The sequence below is a fragment of the Emydura macquarii genome, unplaced genomic scaffold (assembly GCF_026122565.2).
Source record: "Emydura macquarii macquarii isolate MOO-44397 ecotype Brisbane River unplaced genomic scaffold, CSIRO-AGI_Emac_v2 contig_2676, whole genome shotgun sequence".
Lineage (NCBI taxonomy): Eukaryota > Metazoa > Chordata > Testudines > Chelidae > Emydura > Emydura macquarii.
In genome coordinates, this window is record NW_027132813.1 from 36012853 (window position 1) to 36027500 (window position 14648).

Here is a 14648-nt window from a genome sequence, read left to right on the forward strand (position 1 = left end):
AACACACCCTTGGGGCTTGGTGCCTGGAGGGAGGAGACCTTCTCCGTGGCGATCTGGCTTGTGGAGAGGCACGCCAGGGCTCCAGAGAGCAGTGCAGCCACTGGGGGGGTCCCATCTGGGCTTCGCCTTCAACACAGGTACCTTCCCTTTCACCTGTTCCATCTGAGACATAGACATCGGAGGCAAGGGCCAGGCCATCAAGTCTCTTGCCACTTGAAATGCCTCCAGCACTGATGGCACCACAAGCTGGGGAGGCCCTCTTCCACTCACCAGAGTTGGAGGCGGGTCTCTCTGAGGGCTTAGGTTCTAGGCGGCGAGCCCTGCTCCTGCAGTCTGCTCAGCCTGCTGGACCTGAGGTGGTCCCGCGCTCAACCCCCTCCTTGGTCTTCTTAGGCGCAGGGGAGCGACCCCTCTCCGAGCGTTGTTTCTTCTTCGACGGCGAAAGAGAAGATTGGTGCCATGGAGATTCTGGTGCCAGAGGGGCACTCTGCACCGACGCACTGCTTGGCACCATGAGGGAGCCAGAGAGCTGGTCTTAAGGCAGTTTCCATCAGTAAGGCCTTCAGATGGATTTCCCGCTCCTTCTGAGTCCTTGGTCTCAACGCCATATAGATCCGGCACTTGTTCTTCCTATGCGACTCCCCTAGATACTTCAGGCAACTGTCGTGGGGGTCACTAGGCGGGAAGGGCTTGCCACAAGACTTACAGGGCTTAAAGCCTGGAGATCGGGCCATGACCCGCTGCCGGGTGGAGATCCCTAAGGGGACTAAACCTTAACGACTAAACTATTTACAACTATTCACTAACAAAACACGTTAACTACTCAATTAACGACTACTTAAGAAAACACTTAACAGTAAATGTTAAGAGGCACTTTCAATAGCAAGCAAAGATGCAGTACCAGTAACCGTCAGTGGAGGCATGTGCACAGGATTCCAGGGTGCACCGAAGCCAGCCCTATGTATACTGCTAAGGGGAAAAAAATTCCAGTAACCATGCACGGAGACACGCACACACCTACAAGGGAATCGACATGAGCAAGCACTTGAAGAAGAACTGTAGCCACGAAGTTCTCCACACAGAGACCACTGATGCCATATTTCTGGCCACTGAATCAGCTGCATCAGAGGCTGCCTAGAGGGAAGCTCAGGCCACTGACTCACCCTCCTCCAAAATGTCCACAAACTTGTGCTAAGCTTCATGGGGCAAGGAGTCAGCAAATTTGGCCATGGAATGACATATATGAGTCAGATCTCCCTATCAGGGTTTGCTGGTTCGACATGTGGACATGGAGGCCAGCAGTCAAATAAATCTTCCTGCCAAAGAGATCCAGCTAAAGAGATCCAGCTTCTTTGTGACTTTATTCTTGGAGGTTGAGCTTGACTTCCCCTGCTTGTCTCTTTCATTGGTGGCTGACACCACCAGCGACTCTGAGGACAGGTGAGAGTACAGCTATTCAAACCCCTTGGCAGGCACATAATATTTTTTCTCGGTTCTTTTAGCTGTAGGGGGCAGAGAGGAGGGGGTTTGCCACAAAGCCTTGACAAACTTGACAACTCCCTCATGGATGGGAAGGGCTACTCTAGAAGGGGTTGCTACTGCCAAAATGTCAGAGTGCGTCAGTGGGCTTCTTCAGCTTATATAACCCCAATGTCAACATCACTATGATATATGCTGGGGTCATGCATTAACATCCAAACAACAGCACTACAGGGTGTATCCTAAGAGAGGTAGGTGGGCCTGGTGGTTAAATCACTGGCTTGGGCCTGACATGATCTGGGTTCAATTTTTGCCTCTGCCATAGAGAGCCTGTGTGACACTGGGTGAGTCATTTCATCTCTGTTTATCTTCATTCCCCATCTATAAGCTGAGGAAAATAATACTCCTTTCCCCCATCTTTGTCTGTCTTGTCTGTTTAGACAGCATGTTCCTCAAGGTAGAGATTGTCTCTTACTATAGTGTTAGCACAAGGGCTGATCTTGGCTGGGACTTTTAGGAGTGAGTGGAATACAAATAACATATGCCATGTCAGGCAGTCAATCCTTTCTATTCAGTGAAGTTCCTCTCCAATATGTCAGGACAGCTTGTGCTAGCAGGTCACAAGTGCAGCACCTTTCTAAAGAAACAGAACCACAATGCAACAAGGAACAGGAATCATGATAACCCCTGGCAAGATTCAAGTACACTTTGTCATTGGGGTCCCTTACCAACCCTGGAAAGAGTTGACCACGCCTTCAGAACGTGCCAGCTGTTTGCACATGGCATTTTCCAGAATCTTGTTTCTATATGAGTCATGGTGATTCACTGGAATTGTCTACCACCTTCCAAAGATGGCACTTCGGATGAAGCCCCCCCAGCATTAGGGAGATGCAGGAGGGAGGAAAAAGGGTTAGATGCAGGTAACAGGCATTTTATTACCATGCATCATTAGTAAAAGCATGAACTCTTTTCACGATACATCTAGATTGCTCCTTATGGTTTCAACATACTTCATGTTATGGTCTAGAATACATACATTTGTTCCACACGTTGCAGGGTGAAGAGGGACCAGTTTGTCCTTTGAATTTTGTCACTACAGTAATAGAAAAACTGGAGTAAACCCAGCTTAATGAGCATTTAATAGTAACTTGGGTTGCACATTCCCATTTCTTTTTTTCCATGGCCCACATCTTCAAAATACACAGGTTGAGAGACAAGTGGGTGAAAGCCACAGCTGTTGTAAATTCACATGGTTCTATTGGCTTTGGCAGAGTTATGCCACTATTCATCATCTGAGGATCTGGCCCAAGTAATCTAAATTCTCTCTCAGCTACATGGGTGTCTATGGGGTTGCCCAATCTTTCCTATTCACATTAGCCGAGTCAAGGACACCCAAGTTACCACTTGACATCCTCAATTCTGCCCCCACAGGCTTCTTCATGCTCTAAATTATCCTTTTCTTTTTTTTTTTTAAATACGTAGCACACAAAAGCCCACACAGGCTAACTTCAGAGATATTCCCACAAGAAAAATTAAATACTCTTAATGCTTTTTTAAAGTGAATTGGGGCCCTTAATTTGCATCTCATAATAAGGATGTTATCATACTGGTTTATGGCTCAGCTCTTTAGTCTCTATCTCTCAGGGGCTAGATTACCCCTCATGAGTTCAATATATGTCTGTGAACTAACGTAATTTTTAAAACACTTTTCTTCCATATTAACATTACAACCCTTATAAGTTAAAGGTTCTACTTGCCAACGTGTATGGAACGTTTGCATTCAAGAGCAAACTTAGCCAGATATTACACTTAAGTGTGTGGTTACTGATGACCACAGCTGCTTCTACATACAGCCCTCTGAGTCAGTAATCTAGCTAGCTAGTAGCTGAAAAACCTTTCTCACCTCCTTACCCTGAACCATAATCTCCAGTGTGCTCAGTCTCTTACATTTAGATTAATTATAAAACATTGTCACTAGAATATTAAAATAATGTTTAATACACAAAAGGGAATAAGCTATTCTGGAAAATGCATAATTTTCCTGTGATCATTTCACTAGTTGCATGCAATAGGATTTTTGTTCCTCCTGATTGCCAGTTGTGGCAATATTGCGACTAAGTTTTCAATAGTTTCCTACTTTTGCAACCATCATGTTGTAGTGCTTTTGAAAACCATGTGCTTGGCCCATCAAAAACTAAGGATGCCTGTGTTGAAGGGTTTGCTTTGTTGCAACCATTGTCTTTTCCACCAGCAAAAGTTACAAACCCAAGGATGACTAATCCATAAAAGGGAAGTACTTACAGGGTCTTCTCTCCCCACTTCCTGAACATGGAGTTGTATGCATAAACTGAAAGAATAGACCCATACAATATCTCTTCTGGGAGAAGAAAGCAGTCAGAGTTTGAATATACCAAGGTTGGCATTTTCAAAGGTGTCAAAATATCAGCTGTGCAGAGTGCTCAGCACTTCTAAAAACAGAATCTCCTACATATCTCAAACTGGGTACTCAAACTCAGAGGCACCCAAAACTAGTACACACACTTGAAAAGACTGGCCCAAGAGTTATTTTAACCAGAAACCATTAATCGCGTCCATTCCTTATTTTAGATTGTCATACTCTGGTTTAAATGTCTTTGCAGGAATGTGCCATCTTCTCAGGAATGAAGAAGGGAAAATATAACAAGAGTTAAAGGCACTTACCAGCAGGAAAAAAGGGAGAGGTAGCAAGAAGCAGCCAGTTGCAAAATGGCCTCTCTAGGGTTGCAGCTGCCTGGCTCTGCCAAATTTAAAGGGCAAGCCCCAGGAAAGCGTGCTGGCAAAAAAGTTCCTAGAAAAGGGCAACCCTACACTGAGATGAGTTGAAGGGACCAAGCATCACCAAGAAAGGTTCACTTGGAAAAAGGTTGCTTCTGTGTATCACAATACTGTTTAAAGGGATTTTTTTTTCTGGGCAAAAGTCCAGATACTTACACTGGGGTAAGTATTGATTTCCAGGGAGTTGATCCCAATGTACTCTGTGGTAAGTGAAAGGAAACCAAGCCTAGCTCTTGACCTTTCTAGGTCACTATTTTGAATTTGGCCCACATCACTAGAGGCCAAAAGTTTTTACCATTTGATGGCTATTCATCTATCCTATGTATGAAATGAGTTGATGGTGTCACTCCAGTTTCTTGTAGGAGGCAAGTGTCTACACCATGAAACCCACCACCCTCCCGATTGATACTAATTGACATGCTTGTTAGCCAGCTCAGTGCCAAGGGAAGGGAGGCCAAACTAACTTCTCATTCCTACAAAGTAGTCTCTGCAGGTCAGGACTGAAGCATATTAGTAGGACATTTCAGTGAAGTTTGAACAGTTGCTGCCTGTCTTGAACCAGTTCTGTGAATACAAAAACTTGTTTTCAGTCCCACCAAACTGGTACTTTTCTATATTGGGTAGCATTATACTCTATAGATGGCCCATGTGGGAGGCAGAAGCTGGTTCTAAATTATTTAATTTTTTTAATGTACTGACTGGCTGTGCAAATTTGCCTCTGGTAAAGAGAGGCTCCTCACTTGGGGTATTTTTTTTTAAACTTGAATGTGCTTTTAACTAGATAAATGAATGGGTCTTTATCCATCTCATGGAATAGAGGAGTCAGGACAATCCATTGAAGCACAAAACCTAAGCACTAAATTACAATACAGTAGAGTAACGCCTTGTGATGCCTCATTTTTCTCAACTGCAGCTTCCAAAAGCTGCCCCTTTCTGAACTTTTCATGCTGCTGCACAAAGGCATCAAACACATTACGTAATGTCACCAGGCATGACGTGTCAACCAACCTTTAACCTTGCATACCCAACTGGGGATCTGAAAGTCAAACTGGGTTTGTTCCTTCTTTTTCTTCATCATTAAGAGTAAAGTCTTTTCCAGTCTGGGTTATGACATCAGATATTACACCTCAATTCAGTTATGATCTCATTGATGCCTCTACAACTCCATTGTCCTCAGTGGGGGTTGCATCAGTGATTGGGCCTGTAATCGGAGTCGATGATACAGAAGAAGGAATAGAACCCAGCTTACTCTCTCTAAGAGAATTTGGTTCTGGACTGCTAAGAGCAGAACAAAATAGTTTAAAAACTTCCTTTAGTCATTAAGGGCAGCAGGTCCAAATCTGAACTCCCCTTCCCCCCAATCTGAACAATTAAGCAAGAAGCTGCCATTTTCACACAGCTTCCATTTAGAACCTAGAGTTGGCCAAGGACAGAAACACGAGAACTCACATGATAAAAATGTATTGTAATTACAAATGCTTATTTAGGGCTCTGTCCCACAAGCCTCTCGACACAAAACCTCCATGAACTTCAGTGGGACATCCGCACTCAGGCATGATCCTGCACCATTGAAATCAGTGGGAGTTTTCCTATTGACTTTAGTGGGAGCAAAATCAAGCCCACCATAGGCTTGCAGAATCAGGCCCCTTTTTTTCTGCTCCTGCACCTGCAGTAATGCCTCATTTAAACCCCTTTGCCATGGCTACCTTTGCATATCCTATTGCTGAAGACAGAATGCACAATGGGAAAATCTGATTTCTGATGCCAAAGGATTAATTGTTCAATGGATAATGTGTATTTACCACCTGGCACATCTCCATATGTAACTGGAAAATGTTAAATTTCTAATAATTAACTGGTTTAGGACTCACAGTTTTTAGCTGCAGGCTCTTTGATGTGTGTTTTAGAATAACACTTCCATCAAGTTATGTAGATCTTCTGCAGGATCACATAAACAATCTGGCAAGAGTCCAGGCCTGAAGCTATTATGGAAAACAGCTTTCATGTGGACAGAGGGAGCACTGCCTTTGGTGTGTGGCCCTTGGCCTCTTGTCAGCTCTGTGACATTAAGAAAAGTTCTTACTGTTCTATCTAAACCTTTTCATTGAGAAAATTCATTTTGCCTGGCATTTTAGGGGATTAAATTTAGTAACAATTGTGCTAGGTTAGGCAGAACAGACAGAAGGAATTGCCTTTAATGTTATGTTTAAACAATTTTATAGTGCTATAAAATGTCACAAAAACTTGAGAGGAAATAGTTCCATTTTATTGGTAGTAAGTATTTATTAACCTCCTCTATTTACATAGTTTGTAATAGTCATCAGCCCATCATGTTCACCAGCACCAGTGCTGGGTGGCTTACTTTCTTGGCCAACGTAACAAGGCATATGGATTTGAATACTAAAAATCAAATACTGCATGCACAACTCCCATCAAGGGGAGGCCCATAAATGGACCACATGTGGCCCTTTGTCACATACATTGCAGACACCTGTGAAAAGGAAGGAGCTTGCATACATTGTCTCTGGATAACATGGAAGAGAATGGAACTCACCAGTGTATTGAAGAGTTAGCAAGACTAAAATAAACTAACAATGTGAAGGTATCACAGAATTCTATCACTGTAAAGTTTGAATTCTTCTTTAAAAGCAGGAAGCAGCCTGCATCCTCCATCTGTCCATTATTATCCCAATTACCATGATTTCTCTTGTTTCATTGTAACATTAATGGATCTATCTATCTATCCATCCAACCATCCAGGATCCATTGTCATGGCATATGAGTACCTATAGTGTTGAAATTACAATAGAGCTGAGCATTGGTAGTTCAAGAAAGAAATCACATACTGCTCATTATGGGAGGCCAGATTAAATTAAATTGGGGCCCACTGGTTTTGGGCATCTGAATTTCATTATGTACCATATTTTTGCTTTTATTTTTTTAAAGGTAACTCCAACCTTGTATAAGAATAGCTGTATTATTTTGTTCATCATGGAAGACAAACATTTAAAGGAAGACTTCTCTAATTTGTCAGAACAACCAGAGTTGTTGATAGAGAGGCTGGAAACAAAAATGTGGTGGAAATATTACAGTATGAAGTCTGTTTATGCCTGCAACAATCTGAGAAATTTGGAAAAGGGAGCAGAGAGCAAAGAGGAGGCAAAAGGGGTACAATTCTTGATCAGTGATGGCAGTGATAGTAATTTATAGCCGTATCATTTGAAATATCCCACCACCCTGATTTCATATCAGACAATCTTGAGAAGGAAAATATATTCAATGAATGGCATGCTACATCTTGTTACATATTATCCACCATTTTCAGCTGCTCACATCTTAGACACAGCTCCAGACAACAACAGCACAGCGGAATCTAACGACAATCAAAGCCAACACTGAATGTCTACTCTAACAAGTGAATGCAATTCAAGGCTTGTTGGCACCAAAAAGAAATCGAGTTGTAATAAGCCAATACTAAAGATGCAACGAGTTAGTCAGGCATTTCACTGGCTCACTTGCAGGACAGCATACACAAAATCAAAAAGTTAAAATGAACAATGAATTTTCCTGGCAACATAAAAGTACTGAATAAATAGCATATTAAGTAGAATAATCTCAAAAAGCTAAAGAAGAATCCCATTTCAATTCACCTTTCCCTGAAGTTAATAGTTATTCTGCCACCTTCAAACACAAAACTAAATATTGTCAGTGACAGGATTCAAGTATTGCTATTGGCTATGTAAAGTACCAAGCAGGATGTGATGTGAAGCAGGAAGCAAAATGAAGCGTGATTTCTGCTGTTTTCGTTTTTTTTAAATCCTGTTCACAGGTTCTAACAGGATACTATATCAATGTCGCTCATTTGAGATAAGCCTGGTTTTATAAGTGGACAATTTAATGCTTGCTTTTTTGTTTGTTTGTTTTTCCCAATTTTAATATTGGAAAATTATATAACCTGGATGCTCTGTGATTCCTAAAGCAACATAATTTGAAAGCAGAATTTAAGTAAAACTTCACGAATGTGTTAACCTTTCCGCATTTTATTATCATGAGACTGTGTCTTTAAAATAAAATACAGCACAGACAAAATGCTTGCACATTGAAAGAAGCTTTTCAAACTAAAACCAAAGCTCAACTGTCTAATTTCTGCATATCTTGCTCATTTCAGACCATTACAGCATGTTGGATTGAGTAACAAAAAGAGCTTTTTAATTTGGTTCTTAAAAGTGAACTGCAGCACTTTTAAAATAAATACAGATTGTTTAACATCCTAAATCTTTTAACAGTAGATATGTGCAGACTTTAAAATTATGAATACTTTTTAATACAAAATATTTGAAAATCATTTCATCTTTAACCTACAGCTCAGGACCTGAGTTCAAGGTTCCATGTTTCTCCTGCAAGAGCTGATTGTGCAGTACATTTCTAATATCTGAGGGTTGGTTTTTTTTTTTTTTTCTTCTTGTAAAGAAAACAAAGCAACCTTGAGCTTTTCTGTTAACAAACTGCTGTACATTATTCTGTCCATACACAAACACTGCCAAAGATTCAGGGTAGTCCAGCCCAACAGTCACTTCCCATCCTAAAAAGTACTAGCATTAAAACTGTCCTTATAACGCCTGCAAAGCGCCACAGACCAGGTGCTCAGCTGGTGTAAATCAGCATAACTTCATTGGTTTCACTGGTGCTACATCAATTTCAATGGAGCTCCTCCGATTTATAGCAGCTGAGAGTATGGTCCTAATGCACACATGACTGCAATACAGATGGTCTCGCACACACTGAAGCAGAGCATAGCGCTTCATTCCAGCGTGGTGTGTTTGTAAATGGAATCAATGCTCGCAGGTGAAACATGGAACACTGAGCTCAGCTCTTACCAGTTACTAAAGCTTTCAACATTACTGTTACATATATTTATAATTTTAAGGCAACACATGAACTCTGCAAATGACTTAAAATCTTAAACTTTTTTTTTAAAATTCCTTCATTTAAAAAAAAAATTAAGAATTTCACTTCACCTTCAACTCTATAGGAAAGTATTGTATCACTTTTGCCTCTGTGCTTGGCAGAACACAACCAGAGCATTGCTTGTGTTACTTGAACTTATTTGAATTCCTCCTAGATAGGGTAAAAATACCCACTAGCCACCTGCTTCTACCAACTTTGAATGAAAGCAACGGGCCCTCTTTCTGCTCTTAGTTATATTGGTATAAATCTAGAGCAAAATAAGTGGCCTAGTCTGGATTTATACTGCTGTGACAGAGAGTTACAGAGTATGGTCCAGTGTTTCTACAATGTCCTGAAACAATCTGTGAACTGAGCTTTGTCTGCTCTCAGCACGTTAAGTGATGTATAAAAAAAGAGTCACAAAATCTTCTGAAGTTTTTCAGGTAAATATATAGTGAAGGATGTTTAAAAGACAGATTATTGATGTAATGGTTTACAGTCATTCAGTACTATTAGCTGTTCTTAGAGGTCCCTATTCAGTACTCTAGGGGAAAGAAGAGTTACTCCACTGCATAGTGCTCCAGCTATGCAATGGCATAAAATCGACCCATCCGCCACATTCTGAAACAGCCCTGACAGTAAGAATGCAGCTGCCTAGCATACCCTGATGTGAGAATGGTTTGAGGCTACTGTGGGAGAGGCCAGCAACTGATGGGTAATTGTTAACTCCTTTGCACTGAAGCATATTCAATCAAAGATGTAGCACATGCTGTTTCAGTGCTCAAAAAAACCCCTCCTTTGTAAACAGGTGCTGAGCTGGTAGATATGGAGCAAAATGGGTGCCATTTTTTACACCCCTAGTTATGGAATTGGGGTCTGGGGTCTGATCTGCTATAGTTATGCTACCCTTCAGAGTCTGATCAACTATGGTCTATATACTACCACATTGGGTAAGTGAGGTCTACATACCATTATTCAATGTGCAATCCTGTTTGTATTTTCACCAGCGGCATTTGCTCAGTGTTGGTCATAGAGTCTGGACTTCAAGGTAAGGGCCAGGCCCATGGACTAATCTCCTTGCCAAATTCTAATCAGGAGGTGTGATGGGGTCCCAGCAGGGCCTGCTATTGTGCAAAGTGTAGCACGTATGCTTCTGACCTCATTTAGCTGCTGTACAGACACAAGAGACTAGTTCAGAATGTGGACTATGAGGCCTGAACTGTGACATTTTTCCCATCAGAACAACTCAGCCTCGTCCCTACACGAGGCCTGTGTTGCCAACATCCACAGGTCCAGACTGAATGCAGAGTTACTTACGCTCCACATGCATTCCGGCAGAATTTAATTGGAAGCACAGCACATGTGGCCTGCTTCCACGGTTGCACAGCTGCCATTACTGGTTACCAAATGGGGAATCAGCATGTAACACATGGATTAGTGATCCTAGAAACCATAACATCTCAGAAGACGCAGAAATAATCTGTTGTATCAATCCCTATTTATAATCCACAGATTACTGATAGTCTATCGGCACATCTGCATTAATACAGTGGTGTGCACAGACGTTCATGCACTCTCCAACTGCTAGTCTTAAGTTTTATGTTACAAAAGTGACTGTGCTTGTGCTTTAACCACTTTCCCAAACAAAAATCATATTAATAATTGTTTTAGATGACCAAAAGGTGCTATTATTTGATCTCTATTGCAGTTTCATGAGCAAAATAGCAACCTGGCCAAATTTCACATTCAGCTTTGGAAAATAAATAAAAAAGCAAGTAACAATAATTAATAAATAAAAATAAATAGCTTTGTCACCTGACCTGAGACCTTGAGTGGTAAATTTCTACCCGGTGTAAATTTTATGAGGGTTTTACATGAGAATAAGATGACACAGTTTGAACTGCAGCAGTATGTTTTAACCGAATAAAGGATTCACGTCAGCATCTAGACCTAACCCTCACTCAAGCATGGTCATCAATAGGATTTACTGGATTCAGTGGTATAATCTGTGGCTCCAATTCAGGAATGTACATAAGCATGTGCTTAAGTCCTAATAATCATATTTAAGTCATGAGAGTACTCACATGCACAAAGTTAAGCAAGTGTTCAAGTGCTTTATTAGATCCAACAGGATTTGAGCACATGCTTAAAATACACACGTGGTTAACTGCTTTCCAGAATAGGGCTACATTCATGAACAGGCCCACCTAAATCTGAGCTACTTGCACAAATAAAGATTAGTTGTAACAAAGCTCAATCAATAACCACAGGTTTTGTGAAGTTTTTTTTCCATTTTTTTCTTGGCGCTTACAGTACCACTATAGTGAAATTATTATTCTACCTGGAAACAGTTAGCTTTTCGGACAAACAATGACAAATTAAAGTATGTTACGGATTCCCTCCCCATCCCACCCCGCTACCAACCTCCAAAGTACATATTTTAACAGCAGAAATACAACACAGTAGGCATTAGTCAATGGTATGCAAATGGTAAGTTAGACAGTTAGGGGACTCCCACACTTCAGCATTAATAAACACCCACACTAGTTCTACATTAATTATGGTGTTGCAATAATAATGCTTTGCATTTTTAGTTTTCTCTGAAATGTATGCCCTCTATAGATGGATAACTTCTTGTGTGTATACGGGTTCTGTTTTCTTTTTTAATCTCAACAGTTGATTTTATGCAGTAGATAAGGTAATAATACAATGTCATACCAGCTGCATAGACCTTGTTAGCATTAAAAATTAAAGAGCAAACAAAACCTAAAGCTCCAACATTTATTACGTCAATTCTACCCCCCATCCCCACCCACACACACACTTTTTTTTAGGGGGCTACTTGTAACATTAGCTGCACTTTTTAAAAGATGGTGTGTAATGTATTGGAACAAGAAATTGGGTTCTCCACAATATATCAATGTATGGTCAAGAGGGCCTTTTCCAAATGGCATGGAAGCCAGTCAAAGCCATTAATGATTGATAAGCCCTTGACGGTGGGGTTTTTCTTTTTAAAAAAAAAAGTGGTTTTACTCTATTAAAAATATAAATAAGATAGTCTTGCAGGCAGGCAGAAGGAGCCTGTGGATGCTGCCTTCGGACGGTGATGTCTGAAGCTATTGTCAGAAAGCATTGCAAGCTAGCAAGATAACGGACCACATTCAGATGTCATGTACATGGTGTACATTCCCCGTGTGCTTCACATTCTCTCAGAATTTAAGCGGTCTCGAGCTTCCATCCGAAAATTGCCATACATCACGATTTCCCTGGGCACTACGCCAAGTGGGGCTGTGTGTCGAACCTAGAGAAAGGATGGGGACAGAGGAAAAATAGGTGTAACATGGCCCAACAGGTAAATTATTCCTTTTTTTTTTTTTTTTTTTTAAACAAACTGCAAAGTGAATTGTCAAAAGAGTATGTAATGCAATGGACCCCAGGTTCCTGACCTTAGTACACACTGCTGCCATCCCACCAAGAACTAACAAACTCCCGCATCAAACATGTATGGGAATACTTCAAGCATAGCCAAAATACACACAGTACAAATAACACTCCAAGGGGCATATCCTCCAGCCTTCACTAAGACTTAACTCCGTTAACTCCTTTACGTGCCTTGCTAAGCCAGTATTCCTCACCCACCAAACAATCTTACTGACTTCAGCCAGAGCCTGGGAGAGCACACCAAATATTTTTGATATACCACAAGCTGTGCAGTTTGGAAAGACTCTTCTGCCACTGAATTCAATTGCATTTGAATAACTGTGCAACTTATAGATTGTACTGTACCTGGTGAAGTCGGGAAATAAATGCTTGAGCCCTACAGGCCTGATCCAATGTTCATTGAAGTAAGTGGAAGGTTTTCCATCAACTTCATTGGCATTGGGTCAGGCCTTAGGTGTGCAAGATGGAAAGTACGTTTCCCCATGGCCGTAGCTGGATTATACAGTGAAATGCAGCACTATAAAGGCCAGTCACCTTTACATTGTACTAAATGAAACAATAGGATAATGAGCGAACTGCACACCCAAGAGTATGCATGCATAACCTGTGGCAATGGCAGAACCAGAGAGGTATTGATTAAGATCAATCTATACATACCGACCCTTGAATCGGTTTCTATGGAAATTGCCTCATTAATGTTTAAGTGTGTAGTTGAAGGGCAGCTCAGGAGCTACTTATCAAGATTAAATAAATGGGCCAGATCATAAACAGGTGCAAATTAAAATAGTTCCTTGGAAGTCAACAGCACTAGCCAGATTTACTCCAGGTAAGGATCCAATTTTGTGTTTCTGAATTTAATACATGTTAAAAGGAAAATACATAAGTCTGGGTTTTTCAAATAAGCCTAAGTGAGTTAGTTACCTAGGGTGGGATTTTCAAAAGCGCCTAAGTAATTTAAAAGCACAAGTCCCATCGACAGTCAATGAAACTTGTGCTCCTAAGTCACTTAAAGGTTTTTGAAAATCCAACCGCTAAGTCATACTGGCTTTCAGTATTGATGAGAGTTGGGCATCTGACTTCCTTAGACTGCTTGAGAAATTCCAGTCAAATTATATACATCTGGATTTGGGAAACAGTGGCTTCCTTTCATGAATCCAGTGCCTGCCGGGCAGTATCATACTCACAGTCCATAATACAATTTTCCCACACTTTCACTGTAAATGGTTTCCAACCTTAGCAGGGAAAAGAGCTAAAATAACAGATTATTTTTTTCTTTTTATACAGACTTTGCACTTAGATAAACCCTGAAACTGTATCTCATCAGATATGCCAAAGCCTTCTGAATGTCAAGCAAAGACATGGTACCACTTATTCCTGTATTTATCTCAACTCTTGGAAATAAATATGAAACATCTGTAGCCTAAATTCTTGCTATTGTTTCAGTCTCTTCATTATACAAATCACTCAATTTGAAGGATATTAAATACTAATGGCAAAGGCATCTGTGCAGTAAAAATGCATTCCTCTTCTGAAGTTGATTGGTTTTGAAATTTTATCAACTGAGATATTATTACCCAAATATTGTTCTTATTTATTTAGACATCTTTCCACAGAGAATTAAATATAAAAAGTTTCTTGGGACAGCGGGTCTTGCTTGTATGGAATGTTACAGCAGTTTAAGAACGCATTATGGATGCCATATAAATCTGTTTCAGAATTCTAACTTGAACGGGCCTCAATGGTTCATGGTTTTATAACACCATTAATTTATCACACAGTTAGAAAATGTCACATTTTGTATTACTGTTTTTGCTTTAATGTTCAGGCTACAACATGTTGTCATTTCTAAGTTATGTTCTTGTTGACTAGTTTTTGAAGCTCCAGTTATTTAGGCGACACTGTATATCTTTTAAAGTAGGAGTTTCTTCGAGTGCAGAGCTTTTGCTGCATATGTGTAAGTTGGAAAT

General features: G+C 40.7%; 1 protein-coding gene across 2 annotated transcripts in view; it reads right to left on the reverse strand.

The window, feature by feature from the left end:
- Nucleotides 1-12008: 12008 nt before the first annotated feature.
- Nucleotides 12009-14648, reverse strand: part of BCL11A (BCL11 transcription factor A) — a 93190-nt gene continuing 90550 nt past the window's right edge. For both annotated transcript variants that reach the window (XM_067565190.1, XM_067565191.1), the window contains exon 4: nucleotides 12009-12541. In XM_067565190.1, the coding sequence (XP_067421291.1) occupies nucleotides 12450-12541 (92 nt within the window). In that variant the 3' untranslated portion in view covers nucleotides 12009-12449. The remainder of the gene's footprint in view (nucleotides 12542-14648) is intronic.